Consider the following 21,118-nt stretch of genomic DNA (forward strand, 5'->3'; position numbering starts at 1 on the left):
AGTTGAAGACTATTTTAGATATAATAATGTAACTTTCAGGATAAGTTATTGGTCGAATACTCTACCTTTCGACACACAACTGGATTTCAACCCTTTATAAGGTGTTGTAACTCGAATATTTCAGATTAACACCCATTGTTTGATCCATCATTTTAAAGCCATTTTTAAATCCGAAATGGCGGCCAATGAAAGTTTCAATCAGCCGCCATTTTTGATGCAAGTATCATAGAACATTTTTATTGATGATTTATTTATTTTTTCGAAAAGGTCTTTGAAATGATGTTCCACACAATGGGTGTTTACATTTGAAGTATCTGTTTCACAAACCCTTATTTTTTCTTCAAAAAATAAAACTTTAATCAGCCGCTTTTTTGGTTACAAGTATCATAGAACATTCATTTTCATTGATGTCATCTTCCTTGTTTTAGAAGAGGCCTTTGAAATATTATGTACCTCACAATGGGCTTTAGATCAACGAGCTATATAGTAAACTATAGAGTGGATGAGTGGCCGCTATTCCTGTTACGAATTGAACATGGCACATGGCAGCCATGACAGAGAGAGGCAAAAAGTGGCGGGAAATTTGAATGGTCCTATTGATATAATGGGAACTTGCATAAAATACAAGGCGCAAATCAGTTATATTTAATATATACTACATTGGATTTTTATCGAGAATTTTGAATATATGTATTACAGTTGTTTTGCATCCATAAAATTAACTGTTTGAAATGCTTTACTTGAAGCCTTGGTGAAATTAATGTAGCCTAAGTTACAGTGTTAATACTGCTTAGCCGTACAAGTACTCTAGTAAGTTGAAATGCCATACCGTAACTGCAACATTATTATTTTATAGATTGGATTATTTTTTATGTTATTTTGAGTAAGTAATTCAAAAAACTAGTTTATGAAGACGTTTCTTTGATATCAGCTTATGGTATCTATCCACATAACTCTAAGTTCATAACAAGAAGGCAAAATATGATAGTAAAAAAAAAACAAACTATTCTGTGGCCGGTATTAGACGGTAATTTAATTCTGTCATATGCAGATCATATGAAATAAGCTGTACGAAATCATATTTTTTTCATATCATAGAACTATTACCGTCTAATACCGGCTAACATATTATTATATTAGGATCATGTTAGGCCGGTAATAGTTCTATGATATGAAAAAATATGATTTCGTACAACTTATTTCATATGATCTGCATAATATGACAGAAATATTACTGTCTAATACCGGCCTTAGTTTGTTATTTTTTTATTTAATATAAGCTGATGTCTATAGTTCATTCCAGTCAAGTTTGCAATACCATCATCATCAACATAAATATCATAATGATAATATTTAGTTATAGAAGTCAATTTAACTCACAAAAACACATCTATTACTGCAGTAGCAGACTGGCAATAGAGATAGAGGCTCTTGTTGCCTCTCTCTGTCATGACTGCCCTTAGTTCGCCTTGTAACACATTGAGAGCGCTGAAAGCACACAAACAGCCGCTCTGGTTTTTCTATATTAGCTCGTTGCTTTAGATCTAAAATATTCGGGTTACAACCCCTAAGTCACCCCCTTATGAGGGATTGAAATAAAGTTGTACGTCGAAACTACATTTTGTTGTTGTTTTTTTTTAACTAAATCATGCAAAAAACATGCTATGTTATAGTTATAGCAAAGTTAATTGAGCAACACTGAATAGTTTATCTGAATGATTCCTGAGATCATTACATTGATTCTTTGCTTGTCCAAAGTGAGAACAACAACAACAAAAATTCATCACATGAATGCTTATTTTTAGACACCTCATAAAAAAAATTCCAAGCTCAAACATAAACACACAAACAAACACAAACGGAAGATCATATTTCATATTTTGTAGCTCTACTGTGTTTTTACATGGGGATCTCACAAATAAGCAGACGGATCTAACAATCACGCCGACGTTTGCTCAAAGTATGACTCATCACTTTTCCTCAAAGTCTAACCTCCTTAAAAATATAGATAGAAGATTTCTGATTTCAGATTTGGATTCAGCGATTCTAAATTCTTTAAAGTCTCATTTTCGAAAATACCCGAAAACAATGGAGTTATAGCTGTTTTTACTTTACTTGCCCTATTACCATAGGTAAGGAAAGTATTGCTTTCCAAAAAAAATTAAGGTACCCTAATTGCAAGTCTTCTATACGTTTCAAAGTCCCCTGAGTCCAAAAACATGACTTTTGGGTGTTGGTCTGTGTGTGTGTATGTGTGTAGTATGTGTTTATGTCTGTGAAGACGATAACTTCATTCCTAATCAACCGATTGACTTGAAATTTCAAACTTAAGGTCCTTATACCATGAGGATTCGACAACAGGAAATTCAATAAAATTGAATTCAAAATGGCGGATAATTACTAAAAAACCATGTTTTCACGGTTTTCTTGAAAACGGCTCTAACGATTTTCTTCAAATTTATACCATGGATAGCTATTTATAAGCCCCATCAACTGACATGAGTCTCATTTCTGGGAAAATTGTAGTAGCTTCGTAATATTTTTGAGAAAAATGTCAGATAATCACTAAAAAACTATGTTTTTCACGGTTTTCTCAAAAACAGCTTTTTCTACAACTGCGCATAAAAAAAGAATTTACATACTCAATTCTCAGAAAGCTTCTTCTCAAAGAAAGCTATATTCCAAGTTTTGTTGCAATCCATCCTGTAGTTTTCCAGAAATCGTGATCAGTAAGTCAGTGAGTCAGTGGGATAAGAATTTCATAAGTATAGAAGAAGAAGATATACAGAAGTCTGATTGTAGTTTCAAATATGTTGCCGCCAATCGTCATTATGTTATTCCCCTGAATTATTCTCATTCAAGAATAGGGCTTACAGTTCATTGAGCTAGGAAAGTTGTGTTAGGCCAGTTTCACACGGCAGAGTCCTCGCTCCTGGAATATCATATTACAGAAGATCATATTTCATATTTTGCAGCTCTCCTGTACTTTCACATGGGGATCTTACAAATAATCCGACAGATCTAACAACTATGCCAACGTTTGCTCAAAGTATGACTCATCACTTTTTCTCAAAGTCCAACTTCCTCAAAAATATAGATAGAAGATTTCTGATTTCAGATTTGAATTCAGCGACCCCAAATTCTTTAAAGCGTAAGTCCCATTTTCAAAAATACCAGAAAACAAGGGAGTTATAGCTGTTTTTAATATAGCTTTTCATTATCATATGATTATATAGTACGTACTAAGATAATAATACTCCTGCCTCACAAAGGGACAGGCAAAGATTTTAAGAAGTTTTTGACACCTGAGAAGTTTATACATAAACATTTTTAATTTTTAAAAGTTCTAGTTTTCCAAAAAAATATTGAACTATGAAAAGATGAATCCAAATATGAGATCATAAATCATCTCCACTCATCACCCAATAAAATAGGAGGAAAAGGAATGTTGTACAGTAAAATTCACTGAATTTCAATTGTCATTCAACAATCCAATCAGAATCATTGTTTAAAAATTTATCAGGTTCGAATCATTGAATATCACTTTAAATTCCCAGCAATTATTGACTATATCTTTTACAATCAGAAAAATCTATTATGAACATACAGTATAAACATTGTGCTGATCTGAATCGATCTATGGTAATAATAGGAATTGAAAGAATAGAAAATGTCATGGCATTCCAAGTAGTGATGTCTGTGTATTAGAACTGCTGAGTTGATAATGCATACTGAAAAAAGGTCATGAATAGCTCAGACCAGCCTGGCCTGTGATGAACCTGTATAAACAATTCATAGAATTCTTAGAATTCATAGGAACGGTAAAAAATCAATTTTACGAAAATCGATGTATATGTAACTGGATTTAGAAGATCAATACGATAATGTTCTCTATCACAATTTAATCATAGAAATGTTTAAGTGAAAACGTTGGGTGCAAACCTTCTGCCATGAGGAGACAAATAAATTTACGAAAAGCTTGATAGCTTGAATAGTGATCTGATATTTGTTACACGTTTTTATTCTAAGACATAATATGTCTAAGACTAATTTGTAATGTTTCTTCAATCGGCAGGAAAACTTTGGTTTTTTAAAGTTATCTTACTCCCTTATTTTGGGGTATTTTCAGAAATCAAGATTAATAACCTACCAAATCTCCTACACGGATACAGTGTAACTTGTATTATAATAGCTAGAGGACTTACGTACTGTATAGTACAGTACCTGTTCGTTTTTACCGTATAACTATATGATAATAGTAAGCTTTATTAAAAACAGCCATAACTTCCTTGTTTTCGGATATTTTCGAAAACAGGACTTACGCTTTAAATAATTTGGGGTCGCTGAATCCAAATCCGAAATCAGAAATCTTCCATCTATATTTTTAAGGAAGTTAGACTTTGAGAAAAAGTGATGAGTCATACTTTTGAGCAAACGTCGGCATAGTTGTTAGATCTTGCCTCTGCTTGCCTCGAGGGGAAAAGTCGTGACAAAACGAGGTTCCTGGATAGGAGTCACCATGTGAAAGACACGATTTGACTCAATGTACTTCGACAAAAAAACGTGAACACTGTTCAGTGTTCAAGTTGCACGTCTCCTATCGTGTGAAAGAGGCCTTAGTGTACCACACCAGATTTTTAATATAGCTTTCCATTATCATATGATTATATAGTAAACGTACTAAGATAACAATACTCCTGCCTCACGAAGAGACAGACAAAGGTTTTAAGAAGTTTTTAACCACCTGAAAAATTTGAACATGTACATTTTTAATTTTTAAAAGATCTAGTTTAAAAAAAATAAACTTTGAAAAGATGAATCCAAATATGAAATTTTGAACCATCTTCACTCATCACCCAACAAAATACAAGGAAAAGGAATCTTGTACAGTAAACTTCACTGAATTTCAGTTGTCATTCAACTATCTAATTTATCAGGTTCAAATCGTTGAATATCACTTTAAATTCCCAGTAATTATTGACTCTATTTCTTTGAAACAATCAGAAAAACCTATTATGAACAAGCAGTATAAACATTGTGCTGATCTGAATCATCCATGGTGATAATAGGAATTGAGAGAAAAAGAATGTCATTTCATTCCAAGTAAAACGAAACTGATATCTGTGTTTGTATTAGCCTAAGGTGCGTACAGATATATGCGCCGCGAACATGAGCAATTCACTTTTAATCAGCTGATGCCAAGCCTTTTATATCTGTATCTTACCTTTTCTGTGAAAACACAGATATAGTCAGCTGATTAAAAGTGAATTGCTCATGTTCGCGGCGCGTATATCTGTACGCACCTTTAGAACTGCTGAGTGGATAATGCTTACTGAGAAAGAGTCATGAATAGTCCTGACCAGCCTAGCGACTTTGATGCTTTTGACACCGGAATCTCGTTTTATTTTTATTAAAGAATGGAAACCATGTATGATAGTACAAAGCATTTCGATACGAAGTTGTGCTGAACCTGTATAAAGAATTCATAGGAACGGTAGAAAATCAATTTTACGAAAATCGATGTACATGTAATTGGATTTAGAAGATCAATACGGTAATGTGCTCTATCACAATTTAATCACAGAAATGTTTAAGTGAAAACGTTGGGCGCAAACCTTCTGCCATGAGGAGACAAATGAATTTATGAAGAGCTTGATTGCTTGAATAGTGATCTGGATATCTGTTACACGTTTTTAGTTCAAGACATAATATTATGTCTTAGAATAATTTTCAATCTGTTTTGGAAAACGTTGGTTTTTCAAAGTTATCTCACTCCCTTATTTTTGGGTAATTCCAGAAATCAAGATAAATATCCCACCAAATTTCCTACACGGATACAGTGTAAGTTGTATTATAATACCTACAGTACGTACGTACTGTATAGTACAGTATCTGTTCGTTTTTACTGTATAATTATATGATAATAGAGAGTTTTATTAAAAACAGCCATAACTTCCTTGTTTTCGGATATTTTCGAAAACGGGACTTACGCTCAGTAGAATTTGGGGTCGAATTTGGGGTCGCTGAATCCAAATCTGAAATCAGAATCTCTCTATCTTCATTTTTAAGAAAGATAGATTTTGAGAAAAAGTGATGTTCGGAGAGGCATAGGATCCTCATGTGAATGCATAGATTTGTCAGCTAGAATCTCGATCAAATCAGGTTTCTGCTTGCCTCGAGGGGAAAAGACGTGACAAAAGGAGGTTCCTGGCTCGTGATCACCATGTGAAAGACACAATTGGACTCAATGTATTCGACAAAAAAACGTGAACACTGTTCAGTGTTCAAGTTGCACGTATCCTATCGTGTGAAAGAGGCCGTAGAGTATTCGACCAATAACTTATCCTGAAAGTTACAGTACTATATCAACAACAGTCCCCAACTTATTGAAGGGATCCCATACATATTATGACTCACTCTGTATAACATGCAACACAACGTAAGCGTAACGAAAGCGAGTTAATGTAGAACTTATAAATTAAATATGCTGTGTATTATTCAGCTATTTTGTGTCGGCGCGTGAAGAAAAGTCTGTGTGATAACTCTCGAATAGTATCAGCTTTTTTGAATGGATGGAAAATTACAGAAATAGCATGCAATTAATTCCAGCTGACAAAATGATAAATCACAACACAATTTTTCCTATCTCACTTTCAATGTTATTTTTATATCCTGGAAAAGTACGGAGTAAGTTAATTTTGTTGTCCAACGAACTTGACCTGTAGAAAGGTTCGAAGAATATGTATTAGAAATTTGAAGCTGATCGATCAATTCTTTCTAAAGTTGCTGTAGAACATATGACGGACAACGACTTTGGCATTGAGTGAGTCATAAGTAAGAACTCGCCAACGCTCGTTCAATAACAATAATATTTGTTCAATGATTTTAATTCGGTGTCACATTTCATTTTCATAGGACAAAGAAGAAGAAAATGAAGAGGAAAAAGAAAGAGAGGAAGAGAAAGAAAATGAAAATTATGATAAATCTAAGATAGTAAATTTTAAGTTGATTTATCAGAGACTGTTAAGCATTGAAGAAATCTTCGAGGTGGAATTCAATTCTGGAATTCAAGTATCTGTAAAGAAATTCGATGTGGATCGTGTCCAAGTTGATGAGAGAAAGTGTTTTCTACCTCAAAGGATGAATTGCCACAACAGTTTGAGTGCGAAATCCAAAGTAAGTTGAATTTTTATCTCTGTTTTAGTTGACCAAGTCTTTTTTTTTTTGTTTCAGTACTTCGCCACAGTCAATTGACCGGGAAATCGTCAAGTTCTATTATTAATCTCAATATCAAAATTTGATATAAATGAAAAAAAAATTATTTATTTTTAATATAAATAATCCAATTGTCAAATCTTAATAGTTTATTTTCGCAAGTGCTGGAAAGTATGTTCCTCTGTGTATTCAGAAACTGCATAATATGGCCTTACAATCAAGTATTTTTTTAATTCTGAGACAAATAATTTTTTGCTCTCAATAGTTTTGAGATGTAGCGGGAGAAGGTTGAAGAATCGTGATCCTGTGCAAATTGGAGATCTTCGTAATTTATCTAGTCGGTGCCGAGTGATATTCATATTGGTCTTATTTTTTGTGTTGCAGCTATGTTGATTGCCTCTTAAAGGTGGATTTGAGTTTTTTGCTAGTATTATAGTATCCAAGATGTATATAGATATTACTGTAAAAATTTTGTTTTCCAGAAACGGAGGCCTGCAGTGCTCAATTACATTCGTTTGAAAAATTGTTCTTATTGCCTTTTTCTGTATTCTAAGTATTTGGTCAAGACAGTTTTGGGGTGCAGCTCCCCAGGCAGCAATCCCATATCGCAGGTGCGAAGTAAACAGCGAATAGTAAGCAGTTAGAGCCGTTTTTTCATCCGTAGTATTTCTTATTCGTCGTATCACATAAAGTGCTGAGGATAATTTCTTAGATAATTTGTCGCAATGCTGTTTCCAGCTCAAGTTCTTATCGACCATCACACCAAGAAACTTAGTAGAGCCCACCGCCAGCATGCTGTCCTCTCTCAACTCCTCATCCTCTCTATTGCAGTTGTTTGGTGTGAAGTTGATGAGCGTTGTCTTTTTCTTGTTGATATTGAGTTTTAGACTATTGCAGATTGATGTGGCTTCTTCAAATGCTAGGCTAACTCCACTATTGTTTGCTTTCTGATTGGTAGGTAAAATAATGGTAGTATCGTCAGCAAAAAGGATGCACGTTTTGTTTTCTGTGAGTAGCTCTGGGAAATCATTAATATAAATAAGGAAAAAAAGAGGTCCTAAGATTGACCCCTGAGGTACTCCCCTAGTGACTTTCTTTATAGATGAGTGGATGTTTTGTAAGCTTGTTTCGTTCTGGTATAATATGTCCACGTATTGAAATCTCTCAGAGAAATAATTCTGGATCCAACGTAAGGCCAGTTCGCTTATGTTGAGCTGTCTGAGCTTAGAAATCAGAATATTTTGGTCAAGATTATCGAAAGCTTTTTGGAGGTCCAGAAATAGTCCTGATGCTATTCTTTTATCCTCCCAGATCTCATTTATTGTGCTGCATAAGTCGGCTATAGCTGTGTTAGTACTCCGCCCCTTCCTAAACCCATGTTGGAAACTTGTTATCAGTTTATTATTCTCCAGATGGTTGACTAACTGATCGTAAACTGTTTGTTCCAGAAGTTTTGATACAATGGGCAGGTTGGCTATCGGCCTATAATTGTTAGGATCTTGTTTGTCTCCCTTTTTGTGTGTGGGATGTACCTTGGCTATCTTTAATTTCGTGGGTAAGGCTGCTTGACTAAGAGAAGAATTTATAATATGTAATATGGGCTTAATTATTTCTTTTTTACAGTATCTTATCATCCTTCCCGATAACTCGTCAAATCCAGTTGAGTTATTTGATTTAAGTCTATTGAAAAGAATGTCCAAATGAGACTGTGTAATTCTTTTGAATGTTAAGAGAGCTGGTATGTTTTTGTTTGGAACTATTTGAGTACTATTCTGTTGGTTAGGATGAGGGTTTGGTGTTGTAAACTGTTCATTGAAAATATTACTGATCAAGTGTGGATCCATAATTTGATTGCCCTTGTCAACAAGGCTGATGTGTTTGGAATGACTGCACTGCTTGTTCCGCTCTTTATTTACATGTTTCCAAATTGCTTTCGTTTTATTATCAGACTGCATGATTTTGGTTATGGCATGTTGTTTTCTTCTCTTTTTCACTTCCATATCATAGATTTGTTTAGATTCTTGGTACTTTATTTTATCATTAGTTGATCCTGTAAGTGTATATCTGTCTTGGTCTTGTTTTGAATGGGCTTTCAATTGGATAATTTTGCTGTCCCAAAATATGGCTTTCTTAGTTGTATTAATCTTTTTTGATATCCTGGGCATAATCTGGTCAAGAGAATTGCGCATTATCCTTAAAAAGTTGTTATATTTCATCTCAACAGAGGCTGGTGTGTATACTGATTCCCAGTTTGTTGATTTTAGTAGATTTTTTAAATCAGACAGTTTTGCATTTGAAGAATTTCGAGAATATTGAAATGTTGGTTCCTGGGCTCTGTTCTTATTTTTTATTTTACATATTAAATGGTGATGATCGGATATAGCTGAGCTTCCTGCTAGAACGTGTATGTCTTCCTTCTGTATGTTTGTGTAGCAGCCATCAATACTGGATGCTGTGCTCTGAGTTTTCCTTGTTATAGGAATGTCACAAATCCGACACCCATATTCAATCAGTAAATTTTGCAGGTCTTTTACTCCTTGGTTGTCTGTTTTTAAAATATCAAAATTCGCATCCCCCAAAATAACAATATGATTATTATTTCTTGCTTGGTGCTGTAGAAGATGGGCTAATTTTTCTAAGAATATAGCTGTTGTGTTAGCACTTGGGGACCGATAAGTTCCTATCAGAATAAGGTTACGACATCCATATTTCAACTTCATTGCTACAGTTTCAAAGATTTGTTCAGCTGGCTCACTTAAATCACCTAGTTGAATCTTTTCAATCTCCAAAGATATGTCATTTTTTACGAATAGTGCAATGCCACCCCACATTTTTCCTGACCGGCAGTACTCACTTAACAGTCTATATCCTTCAATATTTGTTATATTAAATTGCTCAAATCTCAAAACATGTTCCGAAATAATCAATATGTCTGGAGAATATCTGTCTATCTCGATAAGCAGTCTGTCTAGTTTACTTAGCAGTCCTCTTTGGTTGTTGAGATGGAATATTGTTAATGGTCTATTATATCTAGGTGAGTTTTTTGTTATTCTATCATTCCTATTCTTATGGTCCTGCTTATTGTTTCAATGAGGATGAGTCTTTTGTCTGTCTATTATATTTGCTTGATAATCTGCACAAGATTCACTAGCACTTATAAAAGATTATTTGATCTGCTATTATATGAATCCAAATTTGAAACTCCAAAGCAGCCAATTTCTACACTATTTACTCTATTTACATGTGATTTACTAAGCCCAGTAACATCCTTATTCGTTCTTTTGCCAATAACGTGTCTTGTAATAAGTTTCCTCAATTTCTCTTTTCCACTACTCTTGTTCAAATCTAGGCCATGCCGAGTATAATCTCCTCTTTCGAATTTCGCTAGGTCCAATATATCTATATCATCAGTACGAGATATTGCCCTGGTCAGCCATTCATTAAATTTCGTGACGTGAAATTTCATTTGTGGTCTGTCATATCTACAGGGTACAGTACATATTGATAGATTCGTTCGTTTTGCAGTTTCAAAAACAGGTTGCAGGTCAATTTGAGTTTTATGTCTCGTGCACTCGTCGTCCATATCATTGGTTTCGGCCATTACCAAAACTCTGTCTTCAAAATCAAAGTCTTTTGTCATTTGAGCCAAGTCACGTGTTACTGCTTTGAAATTTCCGCCAGGTTTAGCAACCACTGTCACTTCAATGTCATCATTTCGCAGATCGTTGTTCAGATCCCATCCCAGGTTCCTACCGTGACTGTCGGCCATCACCAACAATTTTCTCCTCCTTTTTTCTTCTTATGAGTTTTCTCAGTTTTATTACAAACTCTATCAATTTTGTCGTCCACCTCCGTGTTACCGCTCTGAAAGATTCTGAAAGAGTTATCTGTCGATACTGTAATGAGATTCTGTTGTCGGCGCTGGGCTGTGCTGCCTGGTGAATAGAATGATTTTAGGTCTTTTATCTCTAGATCGAGTGTTTTTTTCGCATTTTTTAAAGTGGAGTTCTCAGCTCCCAGCACCTCTATACTAATCTTCATGCAATCAGTTACCTCCCTGCACTCTATTAGCTGCTTGTCCACCTCAATGCAATGGTTCAACGCATCATTACATTGCTGTCTCAATACAGCCATCTGTTCAATCAAGTCTAGATTTTCTTTTTTCAATGAATCAATGCATGTGTTATTGTTTAAATTCAATTCATTTGGACCAGGGTGGAGGGAAGAATTTAAATTTATCGGAGTGCTGCAATCAGTATCCGTCGGCACACCAGAAACGGAGGACAGAACATTATCCGTATCGTTGAGAGAGTCGAAGTCGTCAACAATAGTTGTCTCTTCATTAAGAGAGTCTTCGCCGATATAATCGGATCTGTTGTCAGGAGGGGGGTGATTATGTGAGATTGACTGACTCATTTCTACTATCTTTGTTATTTCCCCGTCTGTTTTCAAAGCAGCCTTACATTTTTTGTTTAAGCAACGCCATTGGCGTAAACCAGCAGCATTAATATTTGTAAACCTGTAAGTAAAATAGCGAAAAGTCAACTTAGGGTTTCCCTTATTAGTTCTCCCTATTATAAAATCCTCCATTGCAATCCTCTCTTGTAATCAGAGTATCAATAGTAAACCTCAATTGGGTATGTCCTGAGATTTAGTAGAAAAGAATATGAATAAATTACTTACAAATATGCTCTATTTAGGTGTAATGGAATAGATAAATTGATGGTTGAACTAATTTGATTTATGATGTAATTTAAAATTTGGAACAAAATAATTAATATTGATTGTATTCAACAAGAATTACAGGTCCTAACTCTCTAGGAGTTGGATACAGAAATTAATAAAAGATAATGCTGTTATATTATAATTGATAAATAAGATGTACTGATCAAATAAATGAGGGGTTAAATATCGCTTGGCTAACGAGAGGTTAAATTTGGATCTTACTCTTTATCTCATGAGAAAGGTTTTAATTGTAAAATAATTAAATGTAGAATGAATAATATAATTTTTATTGATAATTTAAAAAGAATTATTTTCAAAAGATAAAATATGATTTCAAATAATATTGACAAGATATACCCTCAGATAAAAATAATATAATTAATTTGGCACTCACTCTACCCAAATGGGAGACCCTCTCAGTAGGGAGAAGTCGGGCTGGTTGATCTGCTGTAGATGTTTCCAGGTCCCGTCCTTACCACCGACTGCTAGAGCCTCTCATTTTTTCCATAATTTTACTTGTCATGAATTTTCACCGTCGTCAACAATAAATTTATCTATTCATTGTGAAAATTCATGGCAAATAATAAAAATTATGTAGTTCTATTACATCCCCGGGTCCCCCTAAACTTCGACCCGAAGTTATCGAAGAAACGGCATCTCTCTAAGTTAATTTTTACACATTTCAATAATATTTCAAAAATTAAAGTCAAAATTACCGCAAGCTAAAATTATTATTATTATTATTCACAATATTATTCTAATTGGATATTTATATGTAACATAACTTTCAATGAATACCTTAAATCTATGTGAGTGCCAATTCATAAGCTAAATGCAAGAGATATAAATTACATTATAGTGAACTAATTCATAAAAATCAAACTTAACACATCAATCAACTTCAAATCAACAATTCAATACATTCATATCTGAATAAGAATTGAATGAAAAAATTTCAATTATATTGAAACCCACAAAATCTACGAAAGTAATAAAATTGAATCATAATGCAAAAATTAAACATCAAGTCCGAATAGTATTCTACTAAGCAAAATAATATTGTGGAACCCTTGAAAATAAGAATAATAATAATAATTGAAATAGTTTATCTTTTAATCTGGGAAAATATTTGAATCGATAGCATAAAAGAGTAAATGGATACAATAATAGTGAATAAGTAATTATTATTTGCATAGTTTCCTATATCCTAACCCATTATTTTAATGATTTCATTACGTACTACTTTACTAAAACACAATATATTCTCAAAGCTCCTGTGGGTAGTCCACAATTGGAGTACGTTTCGGGACTCTCAGTTGATTTGCTTTCTTCTTAATATAATTTTGAAGACATAAATACAAGAATATAACAGTTATCAGTGTTTGCCAGACAATAATAATATAAATGATCAGTTTATTGTTCACCCCTAACAAATCAAAGTTATTTGGCATTTCAACATGATGGAAAATGTCTTCTGAGAATGAGTTGTGCTCTTCAAATTTTGAAAAATTCAAGTGCCAATTTTCATTTAAGATTTCTGAAAGGTTTAAGTACTGAGGCAGAGTCTCATGTTTAAAAATTGGGATGCTCAATTTAGATAAATTTGTCCACATGTGAGGAATTAAGTTATTAATAGCTGGAGAAGGATGGGAACGGGAGTCGCAAGGATAAAGAGTGCTTATCAGTACGTCGCCGTTGTCGTCTTGAAGTTCGCAGTTGCAAGGGATGTGGAGTGATAGGGTTCCTGGACTGTTGCTTGGGACCTCAGTTGTTGAGTTTTTACAGCGAATTGTCGTCTTTTTGCCGGTGTTGAGGAATAGGAAGGTGTCTTCTCGTAGGCGAGTGATTAGGGTTTGATTGTCAGTTGCTTTACAATCAAATTTGCAGACTTCTCGTAGCTCCGATACGTCTGCTTCTGATGTTAGAAGGTGGAGACAAGTGGCTTGGGTGGCGGAGTTCGACATCTTTTTCCTCGGAATCAAGCAGAGGCCTTTCTGCTTGAACTGGCAATCGTCTTCTTCGTCATCTGACAGGATTTGCAGTTTATTTTCTTTTCTAAGTATCAGGTGATGTTGGGAGGTCAAACGGCAGGTATGACCATTCCAATGAAGCGGGATAGATTGCAGGTGGAATAATGAAATAGTTGAATTTTTCTTCTTTATTGGTATTTTGAGGGTAACCAATAGTTCGTTGTCGGATTTTCTGCAGGATGTTAGTTTCAAGTTTCGAATTTTATCGTTGTCTTTTGTTGATATGGTGAAGTTTCTCTTGTTTATTTTCTTTTCGAGTTCTTGAAGTCGATTGTTTAGGTCTTCTTTTGAAATGACGTGATGAGAAAGTTGTTGATTGTAGCATCTCATGTCGATTTCATTGTAGTTGTTAGATAGAGTCATCATATACATGAAAATAGTAGTCCTCAGTTGTGTTTTCAGTACATCGGTTGTAGTATTCCCTTTCTGAAACTTATTCTGTTGGGTGAATGATTCTTGCCAAAGAATAAGGTCATGCTTCATGTTGTTCAATACTTTCTTCACGTTCTCTGCCATGCCGTTCATCTTGCGTGTGTTGTCTATCAATTCGACATGTTCAGCGTGAACGAAGTCTTGAAGATTACTGAGATGAGAAGTGATGTCGGTTTCGGTTTTCACGTATGCGCCCAATTCTTCGTCGGTAGCTACTCCGCAACACCAGTTTAGGACCGCCCCGATCGTATCGATAGAGCGTTCGCGGCGTGGTAGTCGATTTTCGCTCTCAGCTGGAGTGTTGTCGTCATCGCTGCCAATGTAAATGCCGTCTTGTAGTTGTAGAAGTTGCAGCTCCGTTCGATGAATCTGATCAAATACTGCACACTCCGATGGGGAAGGGAAAGGACATGAGTCAATTTTTAAAGGAGTACTCAGAAGGTTCCTCATAACAAATAAAGGATTTGACCTAGTAATACTGAATGTTATTGGAACTGTGGACTCGTAAAATACTACATTGTGAATTTCTTTAAATAGAGCTCCGTGAAAAAGAGAAATTTCTTGAGACAATACCGTACAACATATTTCTACAAATGCTAAGGAACAAAGTATTATGGTATTCATTTTAAAAATATTATATCAGCTAGTACTCTATATTAATCTATCAATGAACAGTTCGTATAAGATATCAATTTTATAAACAATAATTACTAGTAAAATCCCCAAAAACCCTACAAATAGATTATGTAAATGGTCAAATTAATAGCTATTTCTTATATTCCAATCGTAATCACCTACTGGAATTGATTATTTCATTAACATCAATACAGATAATATTGTTATTAAAATATACGTTTTCACATAAATAATCTTATAAATAAATAAATTATTATATGAAGAATCATCGGTTTCTGAAAAAGAGAAACATTTTATTACATACGAGTCAAGAAAATAATATTCAAGCATAAATCGTATTTGATGATTTCCAAATAGCATTCATTCATAAACAAAAACGTGAGAACAATTCACATCTTTTAATAATGAATCATCGTTAGAATGTCTAGTAAAATTGTCTATCAGAGCTCAATTATATTTCATTGTTTCATCGAAGTAGAAATCCAATTAATTAATTGATTGATTGAAAACTGCATACTATTGTGATTTGAGAATCATCTCGATATCTAGTCGTGAGAAAATGGATTTGATCGCTTCACAAGTCAATACTGATCTCGCAAACAAAATTCTCTAAAAATTCAGTTGTAAGCATGATATTGTTTTTCAATGATTTGGAAAATAAATAAATTACATGAATGTTTCATCTCGATTTCTTCTTATCAATTGTCTTTTAAATTAATGAAAGGCAAAGATTTAGGATGAGCGAGGTATAATTGCTAGCATAAAGAAAAGTGCTGGAATAAAGAATACAGTTAGACAATAAAACAATAAACAATTAATTGATGGGATCTCGTATGAAATATTTTTTCAATTTATCTACATGAAAAGCTACATTTTTATAAGTACCTCGTAGCGGAAAAAATATCTCATAGACTTCATCTGTTACTTTCTTTACTACTTCATATGGGCCTGAATATTTTTTGACTAATTTCCTAGACTGTCCTTGTCTTACATCAGGATCGTGGACCATAACTAGATCTCCTGGTTCAACAATGCAATCTGTTCTATTCCTATCGTAATAGTATTTCTGTTTTTCTTGTGCATCTGATAAGATTGATGGTATCTGTTCTCGCACTTCTTTAAGATTTGCTAATCTCGCGTCTAAATGATAAGTGACGTCGTCATTTTCGGGAAAGATTTTCAAATCTAAAGGAGTAGTGGCTTCAAAACCGTGCAATAAGAAAAAAGGTGTATATTTCAAAGAGCATTGCTTCGAAGTATTGTATGCGAATAAAACTTTCGGCAGCATTTGTACCCACAATTTCCTATTATCGGCTACGTAAGCTGTTAGCATCTCTTGAATTGTCCGGTTGACTCTTTCGGCCAGACCTTGACTTTGGTGGTGACTTGATGATCCTAATATGTGTTTGATTCCAAGCTCAACCATAAGGTCATCGACTTTTTTATTTACAAAATGTGTACCTCTATCGGATCGAATTTCTTTTGGAAGGCCAAATCGGTATATTAATTTCCATAAGCATTTAGTGGTATTATTTGCGTCGGCGTGTTTACAAGGTTCAGCTAAAATATATCGGGTCGTTAAGTCAACAATCGTTAGAATTTATGAATAGCCCATTGAGCTCTCTAACGGACCGATGTAGTTGAGAAAGGCTCTCATGATACTTGAGAAAGGCTTACTATCACACTTGATGGGTGATAAGAAACCTTGAGGCTTTGTAGTAGGGGTTTTTCTCTCTTGGCAATTTTTACATGATCTTACATAATTCGCAATGTTTTCATACATATTTTCCCAATAATATTTCGATGATATTTTCTCATGGGTTTTATAAATGCCGGTATGTCCACCTGTTAAGGAATCATCATGGAATGTTTCAAGGATTTTATTGATAAGAGATCGGGGTACGAGAAGTTTCAATTGATTGGTATGCCCATCAAATTTCTTCAGATAGACAATGTCTTTTTCGATCGTGTATTTTCTCGCCTTTCTAATCGTAGCTGTATCACTATGATTAGGGTTTCGTATTGCATCATATATTTTTCTTATACTCTCATCATTTTTCTGTAAAGTCTTTATGTCTATTTCTTCTATTTCGAATATATTGTAGTTTTCGTCCTTTGTGAGATCAGTTATATCCTTCTCCAGTGGATATCTACTCAGGGCATCAGGTACGTGCATTTGGGCTCCTGGTTTATATTTCAAATCGAACGTGAACTCCGTTAATTTCATAAGTAACTTACTGACTCGAATACTGGGGTTTTTCTAAGTTTTATAGTATTGCAAACTAGCATGATCTGTGTAGATTGTAAATAATCGGCCAATTAAGTATTGTCTGAAATAATTTACACAATACACTATTGATAGAAGTTCAATCTCTCCTACTGCCCAATTTTCTTCATGTTTTGTCAGTTTTCTGGAAACAAAAGCTACTGGATGTAATTTTCCATTGTCATCTGGCTGCGAGATAATGCCCCCTATTCCAACTCGAGAAGCATCTGTGTGTACCACTACCTCCTTATCATTATTAAAATGATGAAGTACGGGTTGTGATAAAAGTTTGCTTTTTATTTCCGAGAATGCGTTCTGCTGATCTTCTTCCCAAGTGATTGGTTTATTCTCGTTATTTTTAGATATCAGATTTGTTAAGGGTCTTGCAATTATAGCGTAGTTTTGAATGAATTTTCGGTAAAATCCACTAAGACCAAGAAATGCTCTGACATCTTTGACAGTTTTGGGTATAGGGTATTTTTCGATAGCTTCCAAGGTTTCGGAAGCGGGTTGTATCCCTTCCTTTGAGACAGTGTGTCCAAGTACTTTAATTTTTCGGTAGAAGAAGTGACATTTAGATGTATTCAATTTTAGTCCTACGTCTTGCAATCTTTTCAAGGTTTTCTCGAGCTGTTGATATTGCTTATCAAATGATTCTCCATAGCTAATGATATCGTCCAAGTAAATCAAAACTCCTCTATACAAATAATCATTGAATACTTGGTTGATTGCTCGTTGGAAAGCATTTGGAGATGTTCTAAGACCAAAAGGTAGTCTTTTGAACGTGTACAGCCCTTTATGAGTTGCAAATGCTACATATTTTCGACAATCTTCGTGTAATGGCTGTTGGAAAAATGCTTTTCTGATATCTAGGGTGGAAAAGTAATCCGAATTGTCAAGAGAATCAAAAATTGTTTGAAGAAGGGGAAGGGAATATCTATCCGGTAATATTTTCTCGTTCAACATCTTATAGTCTACAATCAATCTGAATCCACCGTCTTTTTTAGTAACTAAAAATGCGGGAGAAGCATAATGACTCTGGGTTTCACAAACTATTCCTGCTTTTATCAATAACTCTACTTTTCTGTCTATTTCTTTTCTTTGAGCGATAGGTAATCTGTACGATGACTTAGCAATGGGTGTGTAATCTGTAAGTTTGAACTTGTATTCGGGTAATTTCGCTTCCTCGAAATCAATTTCGTTTGTTGAAAATAGGTGTTTGTATTTATTGATGAGTCTTCTCGCTTTGGAATTTTGCTCTGGTGTAAGATCTTTATTAATATCTATTTCACAACCTCCTCCATCGAATAGTACAGAGTCTACTAATGAAACAGATTCGTCGTAATTACAAACTTCTCCTTCAATTTCACCAATAATAGTTTCATGCAACAATCTTATATCTTGCCTTCCTAGATTCAAAATTCTAATTTCACTCATGTTTGTTTCAAAATCATCCTCATTCCAAAGCACATGCAATTTTTTATTATGTAATAACGATTCATTTGGAGTAAAATGGGATACTTTGAGCAATTTTTGTGTTAGATTGACTTTGACATTCACGTCTTTTTGAGCGGGGATTATTGTTTCAAGAGCACATTTGACGAAATTTACGGGATTGGGTATGCAGACTTCTTTTGTAATATTTGTTTCAGAATCGTTGTGTAATCTATTTAATGTACAAATCCACTCTTTATCCATGTCTAATTCGACTATTTTACCATTATCGTTCATTGAAATGATGTTATTCTCATAATCTAATTTCATTTTATATTTTGAGAAGAAGGAATTTCCAACAATAATATCGGCCTGTAAGTCTTCAGAAATTACTAAATTTACTTCGAATTTCCTGTCATGTATTTGAATTTCACTCGAGATCATTCCTGTGATCGGCATTAATGAACCATTAGCTACCGATAAAGCAATACTACTATTTTTCAAATGTTTTAGATCATCGCTACTTAAAAGATTTTTTTGAACTATGTTTACGTTCGTACCGGTGTCAATGGTAATTGATACATCTTTTCCTTTGAATTTTCCATTAATAGTAAGTACTGGGACTTGAATTCTTCTCTCTTTAGTCAATGATCCATTCATTCCAAGTTCATGCTGAGCATGCATTTCGGAAGACAATAGCTGTTTGAAGTTGGTTTCACTTTCTATTTCGTTAGAGCAATAATTGTTTTCACTTTCATTTGAGTATAACTGATTATTATTGGCATTGAGAAAAAACTGCCTGACAAATTCTATCGCTTTGGATTGTTCATCTTTCATTGATCCAGAAGATATTATATTACATGTGATTTCTTCTTTATCAATTGAATTTGGAGAATAATTATCAAATGGAAATTCAGCGCTTTGTTTTTCAAATCCGGATCCCAAGTTCATATCCGACTCGTCTAGGCTCGGGATCCTGTATTCGAGTTTTTTGATAAGAAAAAACAATCATCTTTCCAGTGATTATTCCTCTTACAGTATGTACAGAATCTAGTCCTATTAGGGTTGATTGGTGTCCTGTAATTGACTGATGTTGATTGTGTGTAATTATTGTTTGTATAAGGTTGTCTTTGGAAATTGTTCTGATTTGTTTCGTGTGGGAAGACGTTTCCGCTCCTATTTCCAAACTGTCTATTAGGATTAGGATTATGTGATTGTGTGTTTCTGTCGCGATCATTGTAATTATTATTGTTTGAATAAGGTTGTCTTTGGAAGTTGTTCTGATTTGTTTCGTGTGAGGAAAAGTTTCCGCTCCTATTTCCAAACTGTCTATTAGGATTGGGATTTTGTGATTGACCTACATTTCTACTCAAATTTTTCACAACAATACTCAGATCGTTCAATTTCTTTTCTAAAGTATCTACTACATTTATTTTTTGGACAGGCTGTTCGATTGAAGCATTATGCATTCCTAACTTTTTGTCTAGAAGGAAGCGAGATCTTTCATATTTGGCGAGATTTTTCTCTAAATCTTCAACTGATGCATTGTCCATGAAAGCAACATGTTGCAATGCTCCTACGTCTAAGCCTCTCAAAATATATCCTACTATTCTTTTCTCTGACATTTGAGGCTCAAGAATGTGACAAAGTTTTATTATATCTGCTGTGTATTCTGTGTATGTTTCTGTTGGTAATTTGTTTCTGTTTTCGAGTTTTTGTCTGGTTGTCTCTTCATGAACAGGGTCTACAAGTTTACTTTTTAAGTGGCCTACTGCATCAAGAAATGTCACGTTTTCATTTTTATCCGAAAATATGTCGAAAATTGCCAATGCTGTTTTCTTGAGGTAGAGGGGTAAATACAAGATTTTATCATCCTCATCCCACTTATTTATTTTTGCTGCCCTATTGAAGGTTTTCAACCACTCGTTGAAGTCTTCACTCTTTGTACCCCCATAGCTTTCGGGTTTCGCAAAGGGTCTTTTATCATTCCCTGCCATATTATTTTCTGGAATTGGGATTTTTGCTAACTTATCGGGAGCTATTGTGTCGTAGATGGGTTCTTGATTTCTGCCTAGCTTGCCTACTATTCGCTCGTAATCGGCTAGCATAGGGAAGATAATACGATCGCGTTGAGACAGGGACCCTAACTTAAGTAATCGACTTAGAGCATCTCTAGCTCCTGAATCGTGGTCCACATAAATACAAACTTTTTTTGCCAAGTCAACAGCGAATCTCAAGTATTCAATACTAACAGATTGAGGGATGTGAATACCTAACTGTTTGCCTAGCTCTAATAATTCTGATTTATCCAGAGATTTTACTTTTAAATCAATAGGTAAACGTAATAATGAAACCTCGAATTCACTAGGTGATTGTTCAG

At 34.3% G+C, this 21,118-nt stretch overlaps 1 protein-coding gene across 1 annotated transcript in view; it reads left to right on the forward strand.

Moving 5' to 3' along the window:
- LOC111056657 overlaps nt 1-21,118 on the forward strand; it is a 165,218-nt gene that overhangs the window by 135,351 nt on the left and 8,749 nt on the right. The window contains exon 4 of the mRNA XM_039435827.1: nt 6,916-7,176. Within this exon, the coding sequence (XP_039291761.1) occupies nt 6,916-7,176 (261 nt within the window). The remainder of the gene's footprint in view (nt 1-6,915; nt 7,177-21,118) is intronic.

Source organism: Nilaparvata lugens, chromosome 9, assembly GCF_014356525.2.
Source record: "Nilaparvata lugens isolate BPH chromosome 9, ASM1435652v1, whole genome shotgun sequence".
Taxonomy (NCBI): domain Eukaryota; kingdom Metazoa; phylum Arthropoda; class Insecta; order Hemiptera; family Delphacidae; genus Nilaparvata; species Nilaparvata lugens.